We start from the raw sequence: 20,827 nt of genomic DNA, 5'->3' as shown, positions 1-20,827 counted from the left end.
ACTCATCTAACGAAACGACTTTTAAGAGGTAATAGGCCGAGCAGATAATCTGTTTACATTTTATATCCTTATCATTCCAAGGGCAGTTCAACAACTAAACGCTCCCGGTCTTTTAATAAAGGGAAATTTTTCAAAACTACTGCTTATCTAACAGCCTACGATGAATTTGCTTTTTATATATTTCAAATTTCCCTAGTTTTAGACTTGCTAGCTATTTTAAGAATCGCGCACAAAAAATAACGTCTCTTCCTTTGTACCGAGCCCCTACGCATCTGAAACGATTTGGCTCATTAGAACGACAAAGATTATTTTTCTCTTTCGCTACGGACATTCGAAGGAGAAAAGATCTTTTATTTATAATACTTTCGTATGTTTATTTTTCCTGATGCCCATCACAATACAAATTACTCACCTTTCCTGTAACAGAAGTATAATTTAACTTTCCCTGAAATCAGTCATCAGTCAATCTTTCTGATGCTTGAAAACATCTTGAATTTTGCATTTTGTTTTTCAAAATCTAGATTTTGCATCATTCTTTATCAGTCTTTGAAATCTCAGGTTTTTATACTATCATATCTCTGCACATGTATCACACATATAATTAAATATGATTACAGTAAAAGGAAGATCAGAAAATTTTAATATGCTTGTTGTTTGGTCGTGTGATAAGCTGATGAAGGAAAAATTACTATTTCTTGAACGTTAAACTCAAATATAATAATAACTTTTGCCTTAAAATACCGTTATATAAAGCGCATGCAATTTATAAGAAAAGGCGAACAATTAAAACTTTAATTAAAATTATTTTATCATTTATGAGTAGAATTTTGAATTATATGGTAGCATGTTTATCTATTATATAGCCAATACTATGTACAATACAAGTTCATCTTGTTCATTATATTAAGTCATTTAGTAGAATTTAGTTGAGTTAAAACATTTGGCCATTTTCCTAGCAAATGAGTTTCAGCATAATTAGCTCATATATATAAAGATTATACAAAAGTCTTTTCTTTTGCATAAAACACCTTATAAAATATCGGTCCATCTTTTACGTGAAGTCTTTCTATACTGCTCCTAATACAGTAGTTTGGTTTCCAGCAATGTTAGCGAAACAACCCTTAAGATGTCATAGGAATAGCAGACAGTCTGTGTACATTTCATTTCCTTATCACTTCAAGTGCAATTCATCAATCAAATACCCCCTCCCATGCATAATAAAATGAACTGTTGTTCAAAGCTACATCTTATCTAACAACCTACGATGAACATACGATTTTTCTGCTTTCGCTGTTAGTTTCTATTTCTAGCTATTCTAAACAGGAATTCACAATGCAGTTTGCGCGGACCGTGGAGAAGTGAAATAGATATTATTTCATTGTTATTTAGATTAATTTGCTGTGTTTCAAATCCAAAATTGGTATATTGATAATTTTTCCATCTAGGAAGAGTTTATGATTTTTCTTCATTTTTTGTATAGGTAGGAAAGCCAGCGAGGAATTACAGGAGGTCAGCGTACCAGTTGTACCATTTGAAAAATGCAAAACTTCTAACGAAGATATAACAGAGTATTCATTATGTGCCGGAAATGGCAAGGATTCCTGCTTGGTAATTTTTGAGCATCTCACATAATACAAAATCTAAGTTCAATCAGTTTTTCCCAGTTTTTTGAAGAAAACACACCTTTATTATCTATCAAAGCAACTGTTGATATGCTCATTAATAATAAGGCTTTCTTAAAGTTTTACACGGTTTTAATATACTGTACAAAGTACCTCCTGAAATTCAGTTAGAACAAGTGAACTTAACTGATTTGGAAAAATTCGAAAATACATTCCAAAAGGACGATATCAGTTAAAAATTAGCTGCTAAGTACACGTTCCAAATAGACGATATCAATTAAATATAAAAAATACATAAAGATTAATAAATACATAAAGATTAATGCAGTAAAATTTTAATTATGAAATTTTTGATGGCCAAAGCAAATTGTACTAACCAATTGATCTGTATCACTGAGTGCTCCTTAATTAAATCCAAAATTCTTCTATTGTACATTTATTTACACATTTATATACAATGTTACAGCTTACTGGTCTACTGCCACCAGCCACATACAGTGCATTATATCATTAGCTGTAAGACACCCGACACCTTGGCGTTTTGGCACTCTTGTCGTTCTATAACATCTATAACAAACTAACCTTTTTCGTGGTAAACATCACCGCAATTGGAGGAGACCAAACAGCCTCCTCTCTCTTCGATGAATTACATTCATCTTCAACATGTGCAAAATATAGAAAAGGGAACCATAAAAAAATCTTCAAAAAGTACAAAATTACATATTACACTTACCAATCTTCTAGTAAAACAGCTAAACAGCTTATAAATCTCCTCGTTTGTTTGCTGTTCGAATTGTTTAATAAGTTAGATTTAATAATTATTTTCTCACTATATTCAACAATTGAGTAAGGGTTAAACTAAAACAAATAGCAAAATAAGTACAATCAGAAATATAGAAAAATAATAAAATATGTTCAACATAAATCTGGCACTTAAAAGTTAACGTCTTCTTCATTAATTCGCAAAGGACACAGTTTGATAATAGGACGTTTAAAGACCCCGTGCACAGTTTTCAGTCTTACCACTCGGACATTATTGTTTCTTCGCAGAAACTCTTCTATTACCCACTCGAGTTTCTAACGTAGTGAAGGTATATTATCTTCTTTAACGAGAAACAAGTCATTTAGACGAATATGTTTGCTAGGTTATCTCCATTTCCTGCGCTGTTGTAGTTAGCAGTTACCCTTTAGACCACCTGTTTCAAAACCTCTTGAATATCTACTGTGTTAGTTGCCATCTCTGTAATGCAGACACTCGTATTCCGCTTAAATCTTGTCCTGGAATAGCTGTTAAAGGAGTCCCTATAATAAAGTGTCGGGAGTCAGAGCTGTCAAGTTATTTAAATGACTGGAGACCGGTTTTATGAGCCTCAAATCAATACATGCTTCAATTTGTGTAATTAGATTTAGGAACTCTTCGTAAGTTAAAATTTGAATACCAGCACATTTCTTTAAATGCCTCCCATATATCAACATGATGTGGAGAAACTGGCGCATTGAATATCAAACTTATGTTTTCGTTTGATAACCACCTTGAAATTCTGAGTTTTCAGATATTCTGAGTTTCTGGAAATTCTGAGTTTTACTGGATAAATCAAACTGTTTCTTAGAGGACTTTAAATATAAAAAAATTACATATAAAAAAATTATTTCCATAATCACTTCTTATTAGGTTCTCTTAGGTTTTTTTCTCCTCGAAGCGAATCTTTTCAGAACAGCTAGGAATGCTTCATTTGGTAAGTCGCTGATAATCTCTAAATAGATGGCCTTTGTAGCTAAACAAATGAAAATACAGCTATTACATTTAATAGGCCTTATACCTCTTCCGCTTCTCATTTTCACAGCAAATGGGCCAGTAGAATCGACGCCAAACTTTGGAAAAGCTGTACGTGGAATCACTCTACTTGCAGGTAGTTCTCTCATTAATTGAGTAGATGTTGCTGCTCGTACTCTGAAACATTTTATGCATTTTTTGAATTTCATTCTTTACGCTTACCATCCAGCATTTTTGCCTTATTACGGAAAATAGCAAGTACAGTCCTCCGTGTAAACAGTTTTTGTGATAATGTTGTATTGTCATTTTGTAAAGTAATTATTATTTGGTAATATTGATGGCATATTTGCTTTCTTCGGTGATTTCAGCATTTCTTAACCTACTTTCTGCTCTGGAGGTTCTAAGCTCCTTTGTTTGCCGCCTAGCAGATACATGGTACAGTTTACTACTTTTGTCACCTGGCTATTATATCATTAGTGGTAAGACAGCCCACACCTTAGCGTGTCTGCTCTCTTGACGTTCTATAACGCTTCTAACTTTTCGCAGTGCGCCCTCTGGTAAAAATCACCGCAACTGGAGGGAAAAAAAGGACACTATTTTGAAATTTTGGAAAGTGGCAAAACAGCGCTGCGTTGTTAAGCTGCTGTTATTTACATATGCATTTTTACTCACAAATTTACATGAATTTCGCAGCGAATTTCTTATTATTGTGTACTTATAAATAAATTGACGTATTCACAGTTTCTTCTGTTTATAGGAATATATTGAAAAAGTGTTATATGCAGTATTTGTATCACACTTAATTAGTTCAAGGAATGTAGTACTACCTTTCGATGAATGAATTCTTGATTTGTCTTGGTGAAATTTTACTGTCTGAAAGTCACTGGGATAAAGAAATGTAATTTATTTTGCAATAATTGGACGTTAAACTTCTTGATAGTATTTTGAAAAGAACTTTTTCTCCCTCTCTCTTATTTTTAATTTCCCATTGTATTAATCCTGCGACAATCATGAACACCTTACTGAAATTTTCTTTGCATTGACGGAATTAGATTTGTATAATTTTGACTTTTTTCAGTAATAAATACACCTTTTTGTTGCAGTCATTTAGGTAAATCCATGCTTCATCAAGATTCAGTCACACTGTTTTTTTCATTTTCCCCTGCTAAATAGGTTTCATATAGGGTCTGGATATTATTCTGCTTTGAGTCACATGCCTCGCCAACAGCTGGTAAATATTATGTTTTTTAGCTTTTTAAGGCTGTAAATCTAGGTTTATTAATTTATTTATTATTTACTACACATTTATTTAAAGCCTTTGCAACTGATTTCTGCGGCGACGGATTTTCTCTTGTTATCAACGATTTAACTTTAGAAACTTTAAAATCAGCGTACCTTTTCAAGTATTCGTTTGAAATCTTCTTACCATATAGAATTAATAACTGACAGTTTTTCATTAGCGGTTAATAATGTTGCTGATTTAGCACTGAAAAATTTTTAAGACTGCATTTGACAACGTTTTTGAGTTATAGAATAGGGATATGTCTCCTCACAAAAACCTATCCTATAATCCACAGTTTGTTTACACACGGCAAAGTGGCAGACAATATTTCTCATTTTAAATAATAAGCTTTTGCTATAAATTCTAATTCCCAAAAAGTTGCTTTTCTGAAAATGTGTAAACACCTTCTGTATAATGTTCACGCAACTTGAATCTGCAGTATGAAACATTTCCTAGGGGAAGATGATTTTAAAAGCATTTCGAAAAATCCAGTCTTACGTTTCAAAATTTAAATATTGTTTTCCATTTCAGCCTTATTAATGTAGTTCGCATTGATGAAAAGATAATAAATATTCCTTCATAAGTTTTTTTTTCAAAAGTGTGAACGCACACTAACTGAAAGAGATACATTGCCAAGGCCAAATTAAGGCTAATCCAAAGTGTATATATCACTGGGTTGTGAATAGGGTTGCCACCTCTCGCGGAATTTCGGGATTCTCCCTGAATTGAGCCCTGAAAATTAAAATCTCCCGGCTTCCGGAAGAAATTTAAAATAAATATTACTCTCCCGGAATATCAAGTTTCCTGAAAATAACGATACAATGCGCACGGACGAAATGGTTGACAGCATCGAAAATCACACGACCGCGCACAACAGCCAAAGAATGCCTATATATTTTTTCTTTGCAGCAGCGATCTACGGTGAGCTGATGAGTAAGCGCCTTGCTGATGAGTAGTGGAGCCGGCGTGTCGCGTGCACGCCCCCTCCACCCTCTCATTTTCAATCCATTCTTTCATTTAGTCTGCAGTTAGCTAGCTATCTATGAACAGGTGCGTATTTTGAAATTATTTAAATGCTTTATAATAATGTCTAGTGACAAAAACGATTCTGATTCAGCAAGTGAACAAGTGCCACAAAAAAAGACAAAGTATTTGACGTCGTTTCAAGACAAGTGGTTAACTTAATTTAATTGACTTCTTTAATGGAGAATGTAAATTATGTCGTAAAACGGTTAATATTAAGTACGAGGGTGTTAGAGCTATAACTGTACAGACCCAAAGCAAGAAACACCAATCGTTAATATTGAATAGGATTCTTCGCAATCGGTTTCGAACTTTTTCGTGAAGAAATCTTCAAAAGAAGAGAACAATATATCACCAATTGAAATTACTTCATTCTGTCATGGGATTACGCCACATCATAATTTTAATAGTTAGGATTGCACAAGCAAATTGTATAGCACTCTATTTCCAGATTCTGTTTTGGCAAAAAAGATTTCTTGCGGTAGAACAAAATGTACAAGTATTTGCGAGAGCGTGCTTGCTCCTGCAGCTCAAGAAATACTTTTAAATGATATTAAAGAAGAAGAGTTTTTTTCAGTCGCAACAGATGCGTCGAATAAAGGCAACCTTAAAATGTTTCCAGTAGTCGTGCAATATTTTCATACGGAAAGTGGGATAAAACACGGACTGCTTGATTTTTACCGCTATCCCCAAGAAAAAAAGTGGTGAGATTAAAAATCAGATTTGTCGAGTTCTCGTAGAAAATAATTTAGATATAATGAATGTAACTTCGTTTCTTGCTGATAATGCTTCTGTCAATTATGGCATAAATAATTCTGTGTATCAAAAACTTAAGATTGACAATGAAAACATTTTAAAAGTAAACTGTAAATGCCACATATTACAAAACTGCACAAAATTTGCATTAAAAGGCATAAAATTCGACGTTGAGGCCTTAGTCTTCAAAGTTTATAGTGAATTTTCAGCATATGCTAAACGAACAGAGACTTTGAAAGATTTCTAAGCATTCTTAAATATTGAGTATCGCGACATTTGGCGCCATCTGCCAACCAGATGGCTTTCTTTATTGCCAGTGGTAGAGCGTTTGCTTTGTAATTGGCCAGCTTTACGGGCGCATTTTATCGAAGAAAGAGTAGAGAATGTAGTACAATTATTTGGCAAGCATATAAAGACGAAAACTCACTGCCTTTGTGCTACTGTTACTTTTTGCGCAATGTTATGCAAATTTTCGATAATGAAACTAAAATCATCGAAAGTGATTTTGTTACTTGCACAGAATTGCACGATGTTATGCTTGAAATTCGCCGAAAAATAACAAATAGAAGAAATGACAAATTTTTTGGTAGTTCAGTAAGAGATTTTTTAAACAAATTAAATGAAACGGACAAGTCTACGTTTTATAAAGACGCAGACATTTTCTTTCAGAGATGTTTAGATTACCTGAAAAAATGGTATAATATCGAAAACTCAGAGTATAGTAAATTGAGCATACTTTCAATAAAAAAACCGATTACGTGGGATGCTTTGAGAGACTTGGGCATTGATTTAAAGATCACTTTTGATGAAAATAAACTTTATGAAGATTTCTGCATTTTGAGGGAGGTTCAAGATAGCATTGTTAAATCAAATGTAAGACTTGATCTGAGGTGGGCAAAATTGTTCTCAACTGTCGAAAATAAAGTTGGAGATATCTTGAAGAAAGTAGTTTCATTCGTTTTGTCTATACCTGTATCTCAAACGCTGCCTGCGATGGTGTTTTCAGTATAGCATTCGGTATATGGACTAAGGAAAGAAACCGTTCAAATGAAGAACATGTCAAGGCAGAAATCCTAACGTTCTTCAATTTTAAAATGGACTGCACAATTTTTAAAATTTGTTAGTTCCAGACCAGATATTTTGAAATCCGTACGATCAAATGCAAAATATAAGTTCAAAATAAAATAAAAAGTTATGAAAATTGATATTTTTTTCCTCTCCCGGATTTTGACAGCCAAGAGGTGGCAACCCTAATGGTAAACCGAGAGCGTTTATCAAGTTCCTCATGTTGCTGATCGTAGCTAAACTGTAATATATAAATAAATAAAACTCATCCATGATCATATATGCACGTAAATTAAGGTTCTCTTTGTATCTCTTCTTTTATTATTTTACACTTTCATTTCAAGGATCTACCATCTCTAGGCTCGGAAAATGGAGTTTTAAAATTATGAAAAATCACATAGTTCTGATTATGAAAAGTCACTCACATGAGCTCTGTGTTGCCACATGTCATAAGAATTTATATATTTTTATATGCTTACCTACAGCTGTTTCTACAATGCTGTAGGTAAGCAAATAAATGCTTTTCAATAATGCTTTTTCAATTTACATATTTTTATTTGCTTGCCTACAGCAAGGCTAAATTATTTTATCACTACGTATTTTAATATAAATAGATTCATGTATGCTTTTTTTTTAAATATTGAGAATACGATGTTGGCAATGCTTCCTGTCAAGGCCAAACAAAGTATAAATAAAAGCACAGTTTTGTCATTATCTCCATAGCTTTAATGTTAAAACAAATGGCGTAAAGCCTGCAGTTTTCCTCATTTCCTGCATCGCATTTTTCGGGATATGTCAGCTATGATCTACAATGATAATTCTTACCCTTCGTATTGAAAAAAATATAAATAAGACAAAAAAAGCTTGTTTTAGATGTAAAGATATAATGCGCAATTATAACTAATTGCAGATACAACCCCAGTATGAGTCATGTATAAAAACTGTAATAAATAAAGCCTCTTTCTGGTATTTCTGGTAACCACTATTTTATAAACCACTAAGCGTCAAGATTGGACTCTATTTCTAATCACATTATTAAACATCTTCCCACCAGCTATTTATTTTTATTCGTAATGTTAATAAACTATGTTATTGCATTGCTATTTTCCTCAAAGTTGGAAACGTGCACTTACAGTGCGCATTCAAGAACCTGGCCTATTCCAATCGAATCCACAAATTTACAGATTATCAGCCTCTTGCTTTCATTATCTAAGATATACGAATTTGTGATATTTAAGATTTTTTAAGATGTGATGACCCAAGATGTGATTTTCTGCGGAGCCAATAAGTTCAACGAACAATTTGGTTTCCGAGAAAACACTGCACAATGCACCCATTTCTGAAGACAGTAGAAATCATTCACGAAGCCTTTCATAGCAAAATGCTTACCGGCATACTTTCTCTTTACATCGTCAAAGCATTTGATAGGACTTATCATATGAGACCCATAATCAAGCTCATGCGACTTAATAATTTAACTCAACTTATTCACATAATTAACTCGTATCTCACTAATCGTTTTTTCTCAGTACAAGTTAATTCTACCATTTCAACGCCCCGCCAAATTACTAAGTGGCGTCCTACAAGGTAGTGTTTTAGTACCCTCTTTTGTTCAACATTCTAATTAATGACATAACAAAATCACCCATTGTCACTCTAGCGCCTTTATGCTGATGACACGGCTTTCCTCTCCGAGCACAAACACTTGTATAAACTAGTTCAAAACATTCAGAGTTATCTCTCAAGCCTTGAGCACTGGCTCATTACTTGGAAAATCAAAATTAATATCCCTAAATGTGCTGCCATGATATTCACACGCTCCTGACTCCCGCACCCTTCCGTTACTTTAAAATTCTTTGACGACTATATTCTCTGGTCAAACTCATATAAGCATCTAAGAGTGATACTTGATTCAAAATTACTCCCATTGAGAATACTCCCAATAAAGCGAAGAGCTTCAGATCCCAACTTTACTATTCTAATAGCCCGAAAGAGCCATCTGTCTATTAGAATCAAAGATCTTCTATATATTTCAATTAGTCGAACAATTTTTACGTACGCATGTACCATTTGGGATACGGCTGCGCACATAACAAAATTAGAAGCCTTTCAAAGTAAAACCTTACGATTAGTCCTTAGCGCAGCCTGATATGTTCGTACTGATGTGATTCACTCGGACCTTAAGATTAAAACAATTGATGATATTATTAGTCAAAATTTGTTCCTCAAAAGTTAACAGATTGATAACCGAGCACTTTAACAGCTTCCTGTCTACGATGACGGTATTCCAAATTCACAAAATCGACCAAGAGCCCATCACGGGTCGAGACTACGGCATTTATTCTCCTGCTAAAAGGCGTAAACACGATTCGCGCCGTGGAAGACGGCATTTAGATACGTCTTTAGATTCATAGTTAGATGCGTAGGCAGAGCCATTCGGTGATTCGATTAGTGTACATTAGTGCGTAGATAAACATTTTGGCGCATCGGCCGGCAAGCCGGCCAATATTCGAAAATATGGATTTGTAAGTATGGATTAGCACGGTGTGAAGTGTGCGAATACTGCAAAAAGGTAGGATAAGTTTTTTATTTTAAAGTAATTATGGAAGATCCTGTCGCTAAGCTTAAATCGAAATGCAAAGTATTAAGAACCGCAGTGTCCAAGGTACTAAAGAAAACTGAGATAGAATTAAGCAAAGATGACGTTAGTATAAATGTAATAGAAGAAACTTAGACATATTAAACGAAAAAGCAAAAACTCTGAGTGATTTAAACACTCAAATAGAACGGGGTTTGAAGGTCGCGGAGGATGAATTTGAACTTGAATTTTCACCCGCTCTAAAATAGGAAGAAAAAAATCCAAGTATTGCAATTTAGAGCAAGGAAAAAAATTGAGGGAATTACACAAATTCGAAAATTCGGATAAAGAAAGTATGAACATTCCTAATGAAACCGCTATAAATTCCAAAATTGAAAATAATAAATTTATTCGCCCTCCAAAATTGACTATCTCTAATTTTTTTGGTGATTCTAGCAATTGGCAGGAATTGTGGAGTCAATTCGGCGCAGCTATTCATAACAATGACTCATTATCGAAAGTAAATAAATTCAGTTACTTAAAGTCGTTACTAGGTGGGGTAGCTTATAATGCCGTTTCCAGACTTTCGCTTACATATGAGAATTACGACTCAGCTATAGAATTGTTAATTAACAGGTTGGGGAGAAAAGATTTGGTAATAAATGCTCACATGAATAAACTGTTAAATCTCTCCCCTGTTAGAAATATAAGGGATATAGAAAATCTTAGGAATTTATATGATCACTGTGAAACTCAAATTAGATGCTTAAAGTTAATGAACGTGGTATCAGAAACTTACGGTAGTTTACTTTGCCCAATATTGTTAAAATCAATTCCATCAGAGATTACGTTAAAATAAAGTCGCAGTAGAAACAGTGACCAAACATGGAACGTTAACGAATTAATGGAATTTATTCGTAAAGAAATAGAAAGCCGCGCCGCGAAAAAACTATGCAGTTAAATGACAGAAACAGAAACAAAACACCGAGCGGAAGTGATTCATAACTGGTGACATAAATCAAATGATCGTCTCCACTCCGCTCACGATAATGTAAACAACAAGCGCAGTAAACAGTTTGAAAAAAAATTCGCCAAAAATGTACGAATATATTGCTCCAGTCGCTAGGAGTAATTGCATATATTGTGACGAACTACACGTTTGGGAGCGCTGTGAAATTAAAACCGTAGAGGAGAAAAGAAATATTTTGAAAGGTCAAGCTCGATGTTTTTGTGTCTTAAATCTCAGCATAAAATTAAGCAGTGTAAGGAAAGAAAAATGTGCGAAATATGTAATAAAAAACACAACAGTTCTATTTGTTTCCAACTTGAAACCAAATCAAAGAAAAACAAGGTCGTATCGCCAATTCCATCCAGTAAAGAAGATATTCAGATTAGTCAATTAAAAACCGAAACTTTCCGCAGTGCATTGCTACAAACGTGCATTGTGATGATACGTCCATTTTCTGATAAGGATAATTTAGAATCAGTTCGTATTCTATTAGACAATGGATCGATGAGAAGTTTTATAATTCGGGACATTTCAGAAAAGTGTAAATTACCTGTTATTCGAAAGGAGACTTTGTCCGTATTTGCCTTTGGGGTTAACCAGGCAACAGATGAAACTTACAATGTTGTGAAAGTCAGACTAGAAAACAGAAGTAAACCGTCCCTAAACACAGAAATTGAAGCTTTAGAAACTAAACCAAATATGTGCAACTAAATTACCATTCCCTGATATCCCAGTTTCCAAAATTAACAAACAGTTAATAGAATTACAATTAGCTGATTCTTGTGAATTCAGTGACAAAAATATTGCAGTTTTTATCGGAGCAGATTACTACCATGAAGTAATAACTGGTAGACTTAAACGTTTTAAAAATAAACTTATAGCTTCCGAAACAATAATTTGGATGGTGTCTTCAAGGCCGGACTGATTCTAACGGTAAATTGTTAAACAGGGACATTATTGTTGACGACAAATTGGTCTCAACACAGTTAAAGCAGTTTTGGTAATTAGAAACATTGGGGATTGAACAAGGGAAGGAAATTAGTAAAATAGATAATGGTATTTTAGATAATGTTAACAGAACTATCAAATTTAAAGAAAAGCGATATGAGGTTAAACTCCCTTGGAATGAAAATTCGTGTGAATTAAAAACGAATTACGTAAATGCAAAAGTTCGCTTTAATAAACTGGTTAAAAGGTTGAGAAATGATCCACTGCTTCATCAGCAGTATCACTCAGTTATAGAACAACATTTAAAAATGGGTATAGCTGAGGAAATTGTTCCAAGTTCTGAAGTAACAGGAAGAATTTATTATATGCCTCACCAGCCAGTTATTCGACCTGATAAACCCGTGAGAGTTGTATTTGATGCATCCAGCCATTCGAAAAACGAATATTCTTTAAACGATTGTCTCTATTCCGGTCCTAATTTAAATCCACCATTGTTAGAAATATTAATACAATTTCACACACATAGCATAGCATTTACTGCCGACATTGAACAAGCCTTTCTCCAGATTTCTCTGTCACCTGAACATAGGGATGCTGTAAGATTTTTGTGGGCCTTACAGTTTGTTTACCTTACAGATAAACCTGACACGAAAATACTTAAGATGACTCGCGTTTTGTTTGGAGCTACATCCAGTCCATTTTTGCTTGCCGCTACTATCAAACACCACATAGATACCTTTAAAGAAACAAATCAGAAAGTAGTTAAACTAATGAACGAATGTTTATACGTAAACGATTTAATAGGTGGGGATGAAGACGAAAACAAAGCTAAACTCATATATGAAGATATTAGATATATATTGAAGGCTGCTGGTTTCAACATGCGAAAATGGAAAACAAATTGTGCGAATCTGCAGGAAGTTTTTGACGAATACGAAAATGGTGAAATCCAGAAAGTTCTGGAACAGAAGGTATTGGGATATAAATGGAATTACAAAGAAAAACTGAAGATAGAATCACAAAATCTAACTAATCAAGCTCAAGGGAAAACAAAGCTAATGAAAAAAAGAGTTCTTAAAAACCATTGGGAAGCTTTACGATCCTATTGGATTCATAAGTCCATTCACTATTAGGCCAAAAAATCTAATGCAGGAAATTTGGCTACTTGGAGTAGATTGGGATGATCCGTTACCATTGGACTTTGAAAACAGAATGGAAAATGGACTAATGAACTGTCAGCGATTCAGAATGTAAACATTCCGCGACATTACTTCCGAAAGACTAACAAGTCTGAATTGAGAGATATTCAAATGCATTGCTTTACCGACGCAAGTCAGAAGGCATATGGAGCTGTGAAATACTTGCGATATGTCACGATGGACAGTGAAATAGGAAGTAGTTTTGTCATTTCCAAAACCAGAGTAGCTCCAGTGAAGAAGCTGTCCCTTCCAAGATTAGAGCTGATGGAGGCGCTCATCGGAGCAAGATTAGCCTCAAATGTGAAAGAAAGAGAAAAGACTCCAGATGAATGTATATTTTTAGTCAGACTCTTCTGTTACGTTACATTGGATAAAGGGCGATTTAAATAAATGGAAGCCATTCATCCAACATCGAGTAACGGAAATACGAAAGAAAACATCACATGAGTCCTGCAATTATTATCCTGAAAATGAAAATCCGGCTGATATGCTGACCAGAGGAATGAAGACAAATTCCACGAAAGGAATAATTTTAATTCTTTTAATATCGGACCCTTGGGTACCCGAGGTATATCCCCACATATTATGTCTTGATCTAAAAATTCAAATTCTAGATCTGAATACTTACGCGGACTGGCTGAACATAATTTTACCAAATATTTGTTATGCATCTTTGCCTCTGTTCTGGCACCTCCAAATAAAGTAAGAGCAACATTTTCTTTGGAAATAATTGGTAACCCCAATTCAGTGGCTAATGATTTCAAAATATACGATTTCTGGGAACCACAATCTAAGAGTACTCTAACATCTTTATGCTTTTTGACACCAGCTACTCTTACGCGTAAAGTCATTAAAGCTACGTCAGCGGTACAAGTTTGCCTGGCTGTAGCCGTATGTATGTTGTCTATTTCTGATTTTTCTGTAGGAAGTTCAGTTTCATTATTAATGTCCGGACACAAAATAACTGAGTGTGATTTAACACAAGCAAAACACCTAACAAACTGTTTACAGAACTTTGCCATATGATTTGGTTCCAAGCATTTTAAACAGCATTTTTTCTCCTTAACTTTAGAAATCCTTTCATTAAGAGATAATGAACGCGCATCGTAACAATTTTTACTATCATGCATTTTACCACAAAAAATACATGCATGTTCTCTGGTTGTAAGAAAACCTGTGGCAGTGGGAACATTTCCCTGTTTCTTAAATTTAAATTTACCTTTTGTTTCCCTCTTTGCTTTATCGTGATATCCTTCTTTACGACTAACACCATCGAGTCCATTACGCGCCAATTTTAATCTCTCCTCACCCTCCACTTCAGACTTTAAAAATTTCATTAAGTTGGTAAGGCGAGAAAGATCAGTTCCTTCAGGCTGGTTAAAGAGCGAACTCCTTTGCCACGCCTTTAAAACATCCTCTGTGAGACACGATTCCACCATCGGAAATAACCACGATGAGTTTTCGCTCGATTTAAGACCTAAAGACTCTAAGGCTCTCAACTGAGCTTCAATTTTATCATACGGTTTATCAAGAGGTAATTTATCCTTTTGATCTGCCTTCACATTAGAAACAATTAATTTAATTAGTTCCCTAACATATACTTCTACTAATAATTCAGGTTTCCCAAAACGTTCCTTCAAAGCTAAAACAGCTTTATCATAATTTTCCGAAGTCACCGGATAGCTTTCAATGAATTCTTTAGCACGTGATCCTGGCTTCATACACTGAATCAAATAGGAAAATTTGTCACTTTCATATAAATCAGGGTCAGTGTGAATTTTCTCAAACTGCGACCAAAACGGTAACCAATTTATCAATTCCCCATCAAACTTCTTAAGTTCGATTTTCGGAAGTCTATACTGTTTAATCTTACTACAACAAATACCAGCACTATCATTTGGTCTTGTTTCTAAATTGATTTCATCTGAAAATTGCAATTTTTCATTAATTTGCCGAGTTAGTGTTATGAAATCATCAGAATACACCTCGCGACTTTCGATTTCTTTAGTAACATCATCCTCTAAAGTTTTCCCGTCTTCAGCTAATAAATCAAGAATTTTATCATCTACATTTTTTATATCTGAATATACATTTTGTAGTTTAATAAGTTTATCTCGTACTAAATCTACAGAAAAATCTTCTTTTACTAATTCCGTTTTTAAAATATTAGCAGTTTTTGCAAAAGAAGTGCGTAAACCTGCCCGTTTAAGTTTCAGAGCCTTTAAAGCTTCCATAGTTAACTTTCAAAATAAAACAAACTGTTTTACAAAAAATAGTTTCGAATTTAAACTTAATTATATTTTAATACATCAAAAACTATCTATAACTATTAAAATAATTTTTTTAAAGTTTATTTCTTAGAATCCTGTCGCGGACGCCACTTTTTGTTATTATTAAAACATAGTCTTATCATTAAATATCATTAAAATAAAAATACTTCCTTCACTCATCCCAGATACCGAGCAATCCAGAAAAACTAAAGACAAAACTTGCTCACTTACTTGGGTAGTGTGATGTTGAATCTGTAATAAAAACTCTAAGAAGTTGATTTATCTAATTATATTCTCTCTACACTACAAAATATATACATTTTTTAACAATTGTCGGGAAATTTTTCTGGCCCCGAAAGTTATTACACATCTTAATCAGTTCACATCACGAGGTCGAAAGGGAAAAACCCTTTTTTTCTTCCTACTTCAATGACAGCCAATGCCATCTGTGTCTCGTACATCAAAATGAAGAGATTTGTTTTTAATATTTGTTAGATACAACTAATCAGTTTCACAACAAATAACGTTGTCTGAACTACGGAATAGTGACATGTTGTGGCATGGGCCTAAGTGGCTATTACAGAGCATCGATCTGTGGCCTAAACTTGCAGCATCAGTAAGAGATTTCAAAGGTAATGAAGAGCTTGAACTTAGAAGGGGAGCTGTAGTGAACTCAACAGTCACAGGTGGAAATTCCATTGAGAACGAATTCATTAAAAGGTATTCGTCATTTAGCAAACTGATTAGGACTACTGCGTGGTGTTTAAGGTTTCCGAACAACTGTAGAAACAATCCACCATTAAGAAAAGAAAGTTTTTTGAGTGCTTCTGAATTACAGAATGCAACAAAGGTGCTAGTAAAATGTGTACAACATTCTGAATTTCAACTCGAAATTAAGTGCCTGTAGTCGAAACGATCAGTTCCAAGTAATAGTAAGGTTTTAGCTTTAAATGTTTTTCTTGACGAAGATGAACTTTTACGAGTTGGTGGGAGACTACGTTTCTCCAATATTTCACAAGACCAGAAACATCAACTTCTTTTACCCAAAAGATGTCATTTCACTGAATTACTCATAGATTATTATCATAAAAAATCTCTTCATTCGGGAGTTCAAACAACACTTTCTCTTATTAGACAATTAGTTATATTGGATACATTCCGGACAAGATAGAGTTAGACGCGTTATAAGTAAATGTATGACGTGCTTTCGGACAAGGAACCAAACCATAAACCAAATGATGGGAGACTTACCTAGAGATAGAGTTGTAATAACTAGACCATTCGAAAAAACAGAACTGTACTTTGCAGGTCCAGTTATCACCAAGCCTAATTTGAAAAGATCTAGGGTTACTTTAAAATCATACATCGCGATATTTATTTGCTTTATTACAAAGGCTATTCATCTAGAAGCAGTATCGGATTTGTCTACTGAAGCATTTCTATCATGTCTTAGAAGGTTCATTGCCAGACGATCCAAATCATCCATTGTTTGGAGTGATAACGCTACGAACTTTAAGGGAACGAAGAATATTCTTGATAAACTCCTTAGAATTTGTAGATCGGATCCTATTCAGCGCTTTATTTCCGAAAAAGGTATAACATGTGGATTTATTCCTCCTTCTTCCTCGCATTTATAAATATCGCTAATATAAAATCAATGAAGAGAATTTTAACAAAGGTTGCGAAAACGGCAATTTTAAACTTTCGAGAGCTGTATACATTAATTACACAAATAGAAGCTTGCTTAAACTCTCGACCTCTATCACCTATTTCGGCTGATCCAACAGATCTTCAGCCTTTGACTCCAGGTCATTTCCTAATAGGAGCTCCACTTTTGTCGATACCAGAACCGAATGATTCTGTAGATTCTTTGACCTTGTCTTCTAGATGGACTTTAATTAAAAAACTTAGAGCTAATTTCTGGAACCGCTGGAGCGTGGAATATCTTAATCATTTGCAGAACCGTTCAAAATGGAATCAAGTGAGATTCAATCTCAAGGCAGGATAACTAGTCTTGTTAAATGATAAAAACAAGACACCCATGAAGTGGCCACTAGCTCGCATTGAGGAGACCTTTCCTGGTTCAAATGGACTAGTACGAGTCGTAGACATCAGAACTTCAGATGGAATCTTTAGTCGAGCCGTCTCCAATATCAGTACACTCCCATTTCCAAATGATGTTGAACAATCGTCCAACGAGGGCCGGGATGTGCCGATTTGACTAGAAACTTTCCTCTGCCGATGTTCCGGTTTGATTAGAAACAAACTTTTCTCTGCCTCGAAATGGCAACAGTGAGAAGACTTTCGATTTGTTATCACGCAGCTAGAACGCTGCTCATGAGAGGTAACATTAGATTTGATTCTATAGTCTAGATTAGATTAATTTTAGTATTTAATAAATCCCCTTAAAACTAGATTGAATATTTGATCATAGAATTATAACCGAACCACCGCTTGCAGAAATTTAGATGTGGCATTTAGATACGTCTTTAGATTCATAGTTAGATGCGTAGGCAGAGCCATTCGGTGATTCGATTAGTGTACATTAGCGCGTAGATAAACAGAATTAAAGGCACTCCGAAGTACTTAATCATTGGCATTGGCAGAGGACTATATGCAAGCACATCATATCTTCTGCTGCTATTTAGTGGATATATCAACATGGTAGATATATTCACTAAATAGCATATCAAACAGATGATCATTCTGCTACCCACTATTCAATAATAAGAGACTGAATTTTAACTTACCAGTAATCCGTCGCTGAGGGCTATATACAAGCGTATTATATCTTCTGCTCCTCTGCTACAAACCTTTAAAGAAAGGTCTTAGATCTGAAGTAGTCTGTAAATTCTACGCGAGTGTTCTCAGCATGATCATAGCCGTCACATTTATAAAATTTCAAAGTTCTACGGCTATTCATTCTTGAGTTATGCGAGATAAAACACACAAACATACGTACGTACGGTATGTCGGGAAAAAATACATTTTAAATTCATTTTCAATCTGTTTTAAAAAAGAGAGTCCTTAATTCTGTCCGCACGTACAGACGTCACACATAATGAAAATGGATTCGGGAAAGGTCAAAAGGGATATTTTCATTGAAATATGACACCTGAAAATTTTCACGATTCCAATATTTCCTTTATTTCGTAGAAGGAAGTAAAAAGAGAAGCAGCTTTTGATTTCTCAGAGAGGTTATTCGGGGTGCGTAAGTAAATAAAGCAGTAAATAAAATTTAAAACTACAATCTATATGAGAAAGCAATGAGAAGAAATATAAAACTATATACTAATACATAAAAATATAATACTAATATAGAAATAAATCAGGAAGCAGAAGAACATGAAGTTATATGGAATTACTAATTGCAGAGGAGGAAGGTAGAGTACAGGTGCAGGAATGTAGAGTCCTTCTTGATAATTAAATATTTCAGATGGTCACATACTGTTTTGAAGACATAATTTTGTGTTGAAAATAGTAAGTGTTACAGCCAATCTGTCATATCAATTTGCACAAACAGGCAATAGAAAAGTCGAATTTGAGACTATTTCGAGTAGTCGTGAATAAATGTTTTAGATGGACTCGGCTACATTGCAACAAAATCGGTCTGCAAATTTTACAATTATTCAAACCGATTTTTATGTCCTTAAAAATACTGATAACTAAGGTAATCGTTTAAGGAAGATGATAGTCACAAGTGTGTTCATTATACTTAAACTCCTGTTTTAGAACTTTTCTTCAATAGATTACAAGGCTAAAGAATATGGTAAATCCATAAAGCTAATCGTTAGTCGCCATTGCTTAGTATTCATTTCCTCTAAGAAGGAAACCTCTGTATATAAACAAATTCGTCTTGGAGAGTTCTTTCTAACTTATCCGTTTTTAGAACTTATCATTTATTCAAAAACCAATAACTACGAACTTTTTTAACAAATTCGACGTAGAGAAAAGCGGCATTTTGTTCGTGCTTCTTTTATTATAATTGTAATCTCTTGAGAATATCCTCTAAATAATCTTCGTATATTTGCTGTTTATTATTTTTTCCTAGGGAGATTCTGGTGGCCCACTGGTCGCCGAGCTGGCAGAAGATACATGGGTGCAAGTTGGTATCGTTTCTTATGGATATGCATGTGCAGTTCCGGGTTTTCCAGGTGTCTATACAAGAGTTTCTAAATATGTAAAATGGATCCAAGATAACACAGATTTAACCAATTTGTAATGGCAGCAGTTACTTCAAGAAAATGTTACATTAAGGGAATAAAATGCTGAATATCGAAATGTATTCCATTCTTCGACAGGAAATATGGATTCCAGTATATATGTTACGGTGAAACACCGAAATCTGGAGAATGTCGACATTCACATAGTCTCTTGGTGTATGTCCAAAATATTTTCCAAATACTCTTATTTCTGACTTACACCGGTCAATGTCGACATTCACCATGTACTAATGGTGAATGTTGAACATATAACAATATTATATTTTCTTCTCCGTAATTCAGTCGCGAATAAACGCACTTGAGACTTGAAATAAGAACTTAAGAACATGAGAACCTAAAACACACAATACATTCAAAATGAGGAAGGAAAACAATAGAAGTTAAAAACTTACTTAATTATACAGTACGTTCTAAATGAGAAAATAAAATAACACTAATAAAAAACTTACTAAATTATGTGATTCGAATCTTATTTATTGCAACAACTTAAATTATTATGGCACTTTATGACCTCTCTTTTCGACTTTCACCAGAGCGTATCTGTGATTGTTGACATACACCGGTGAGGGTCCGAATATACAAAAATGTAGTGAAATATTCGGTCTTTCACCGACGTATTTGGTGAATGTTGATATTTTCCGATGAAAATCGACATTCTCCAATTTCGCTCTTTCACGGTAACATATATATTTAATAGCTCAATTTTGAATCCTCTAGTGTATTATCGTACTCAGTATTAGAATGAAACATTTTTTGCTCTTTATTTGTGCAATATTCAGAACAATTTCTTCACTCATGTTCCTCTTTTCAAAAATTTTTTAATTAATGTATATTTCAACAAAAAGCAGGATTTCAGGTATTTTTCAAGTATAATTTTAGGTACGAACTTTTCAAAACATATTACACTTTTGAGAATTCAAGTTTAGTAACATAAATAATTAAAACTACAAAATTATTTTAATGTTACAGCACAAACCTAAAAAAATATTCACTTTCTATATTTGCATTCTAAATCGAGATTAGATTACGAATATATAATAATGAAACGCTTGTAACTTATTTCATAAAGCAAACATAA

At 34.1% G+C, this 20,827-nt stretch overlaps 1 protein-coding gene across 1 annotated transcript in view; it reads left to right on the top strand.

Annotated features, from left to right (window-relative positions):
• LOC146996233 (venom protease-like) overlaps window positions 1-19,798 on the top strand; it is a 74,086-nt gene extending 54,288 nt beyond the window's left edge. Inside the window, exons 8-9 of the mRNA XM_085821393.1 lie at window positions 1,481-1,608; window positions 19,578-19,798. Of these exons, the coding sequence (XP_085677519.1) occupies window positions 1,481-1,608; window positions 19,578-19,748 (299 nt within the window). The 3' untranslated portion in view covers window positions 19,749-19,798. The remainder of the gene's footprint in view (window positions 1-1,480; window positions 1,609-19,577) is intronic.
• Window positions 19,799-20,827: the final 1,029 nt, after the last annotated feature.

This window comes from Stegodyphus dumicola, chromosome 7 (genome assembly GCF_044657685.1).
Source record: "Stegodyphus dumicola isolate Sdum_Otavi_A_Nest chromosome 7, ASM4465768v1".
NCBI lineage: Eukaryota > Metazoa > Arthropoda > Arachnida > Araneae > Eresidae > Stegodyphus > Stegodyphus dumicola.
The sequence above is the reverse complement of the archived record's forward strand: the minus strand, read 5'-3'. Positions and strand labels throughout refer to the sequence as shown.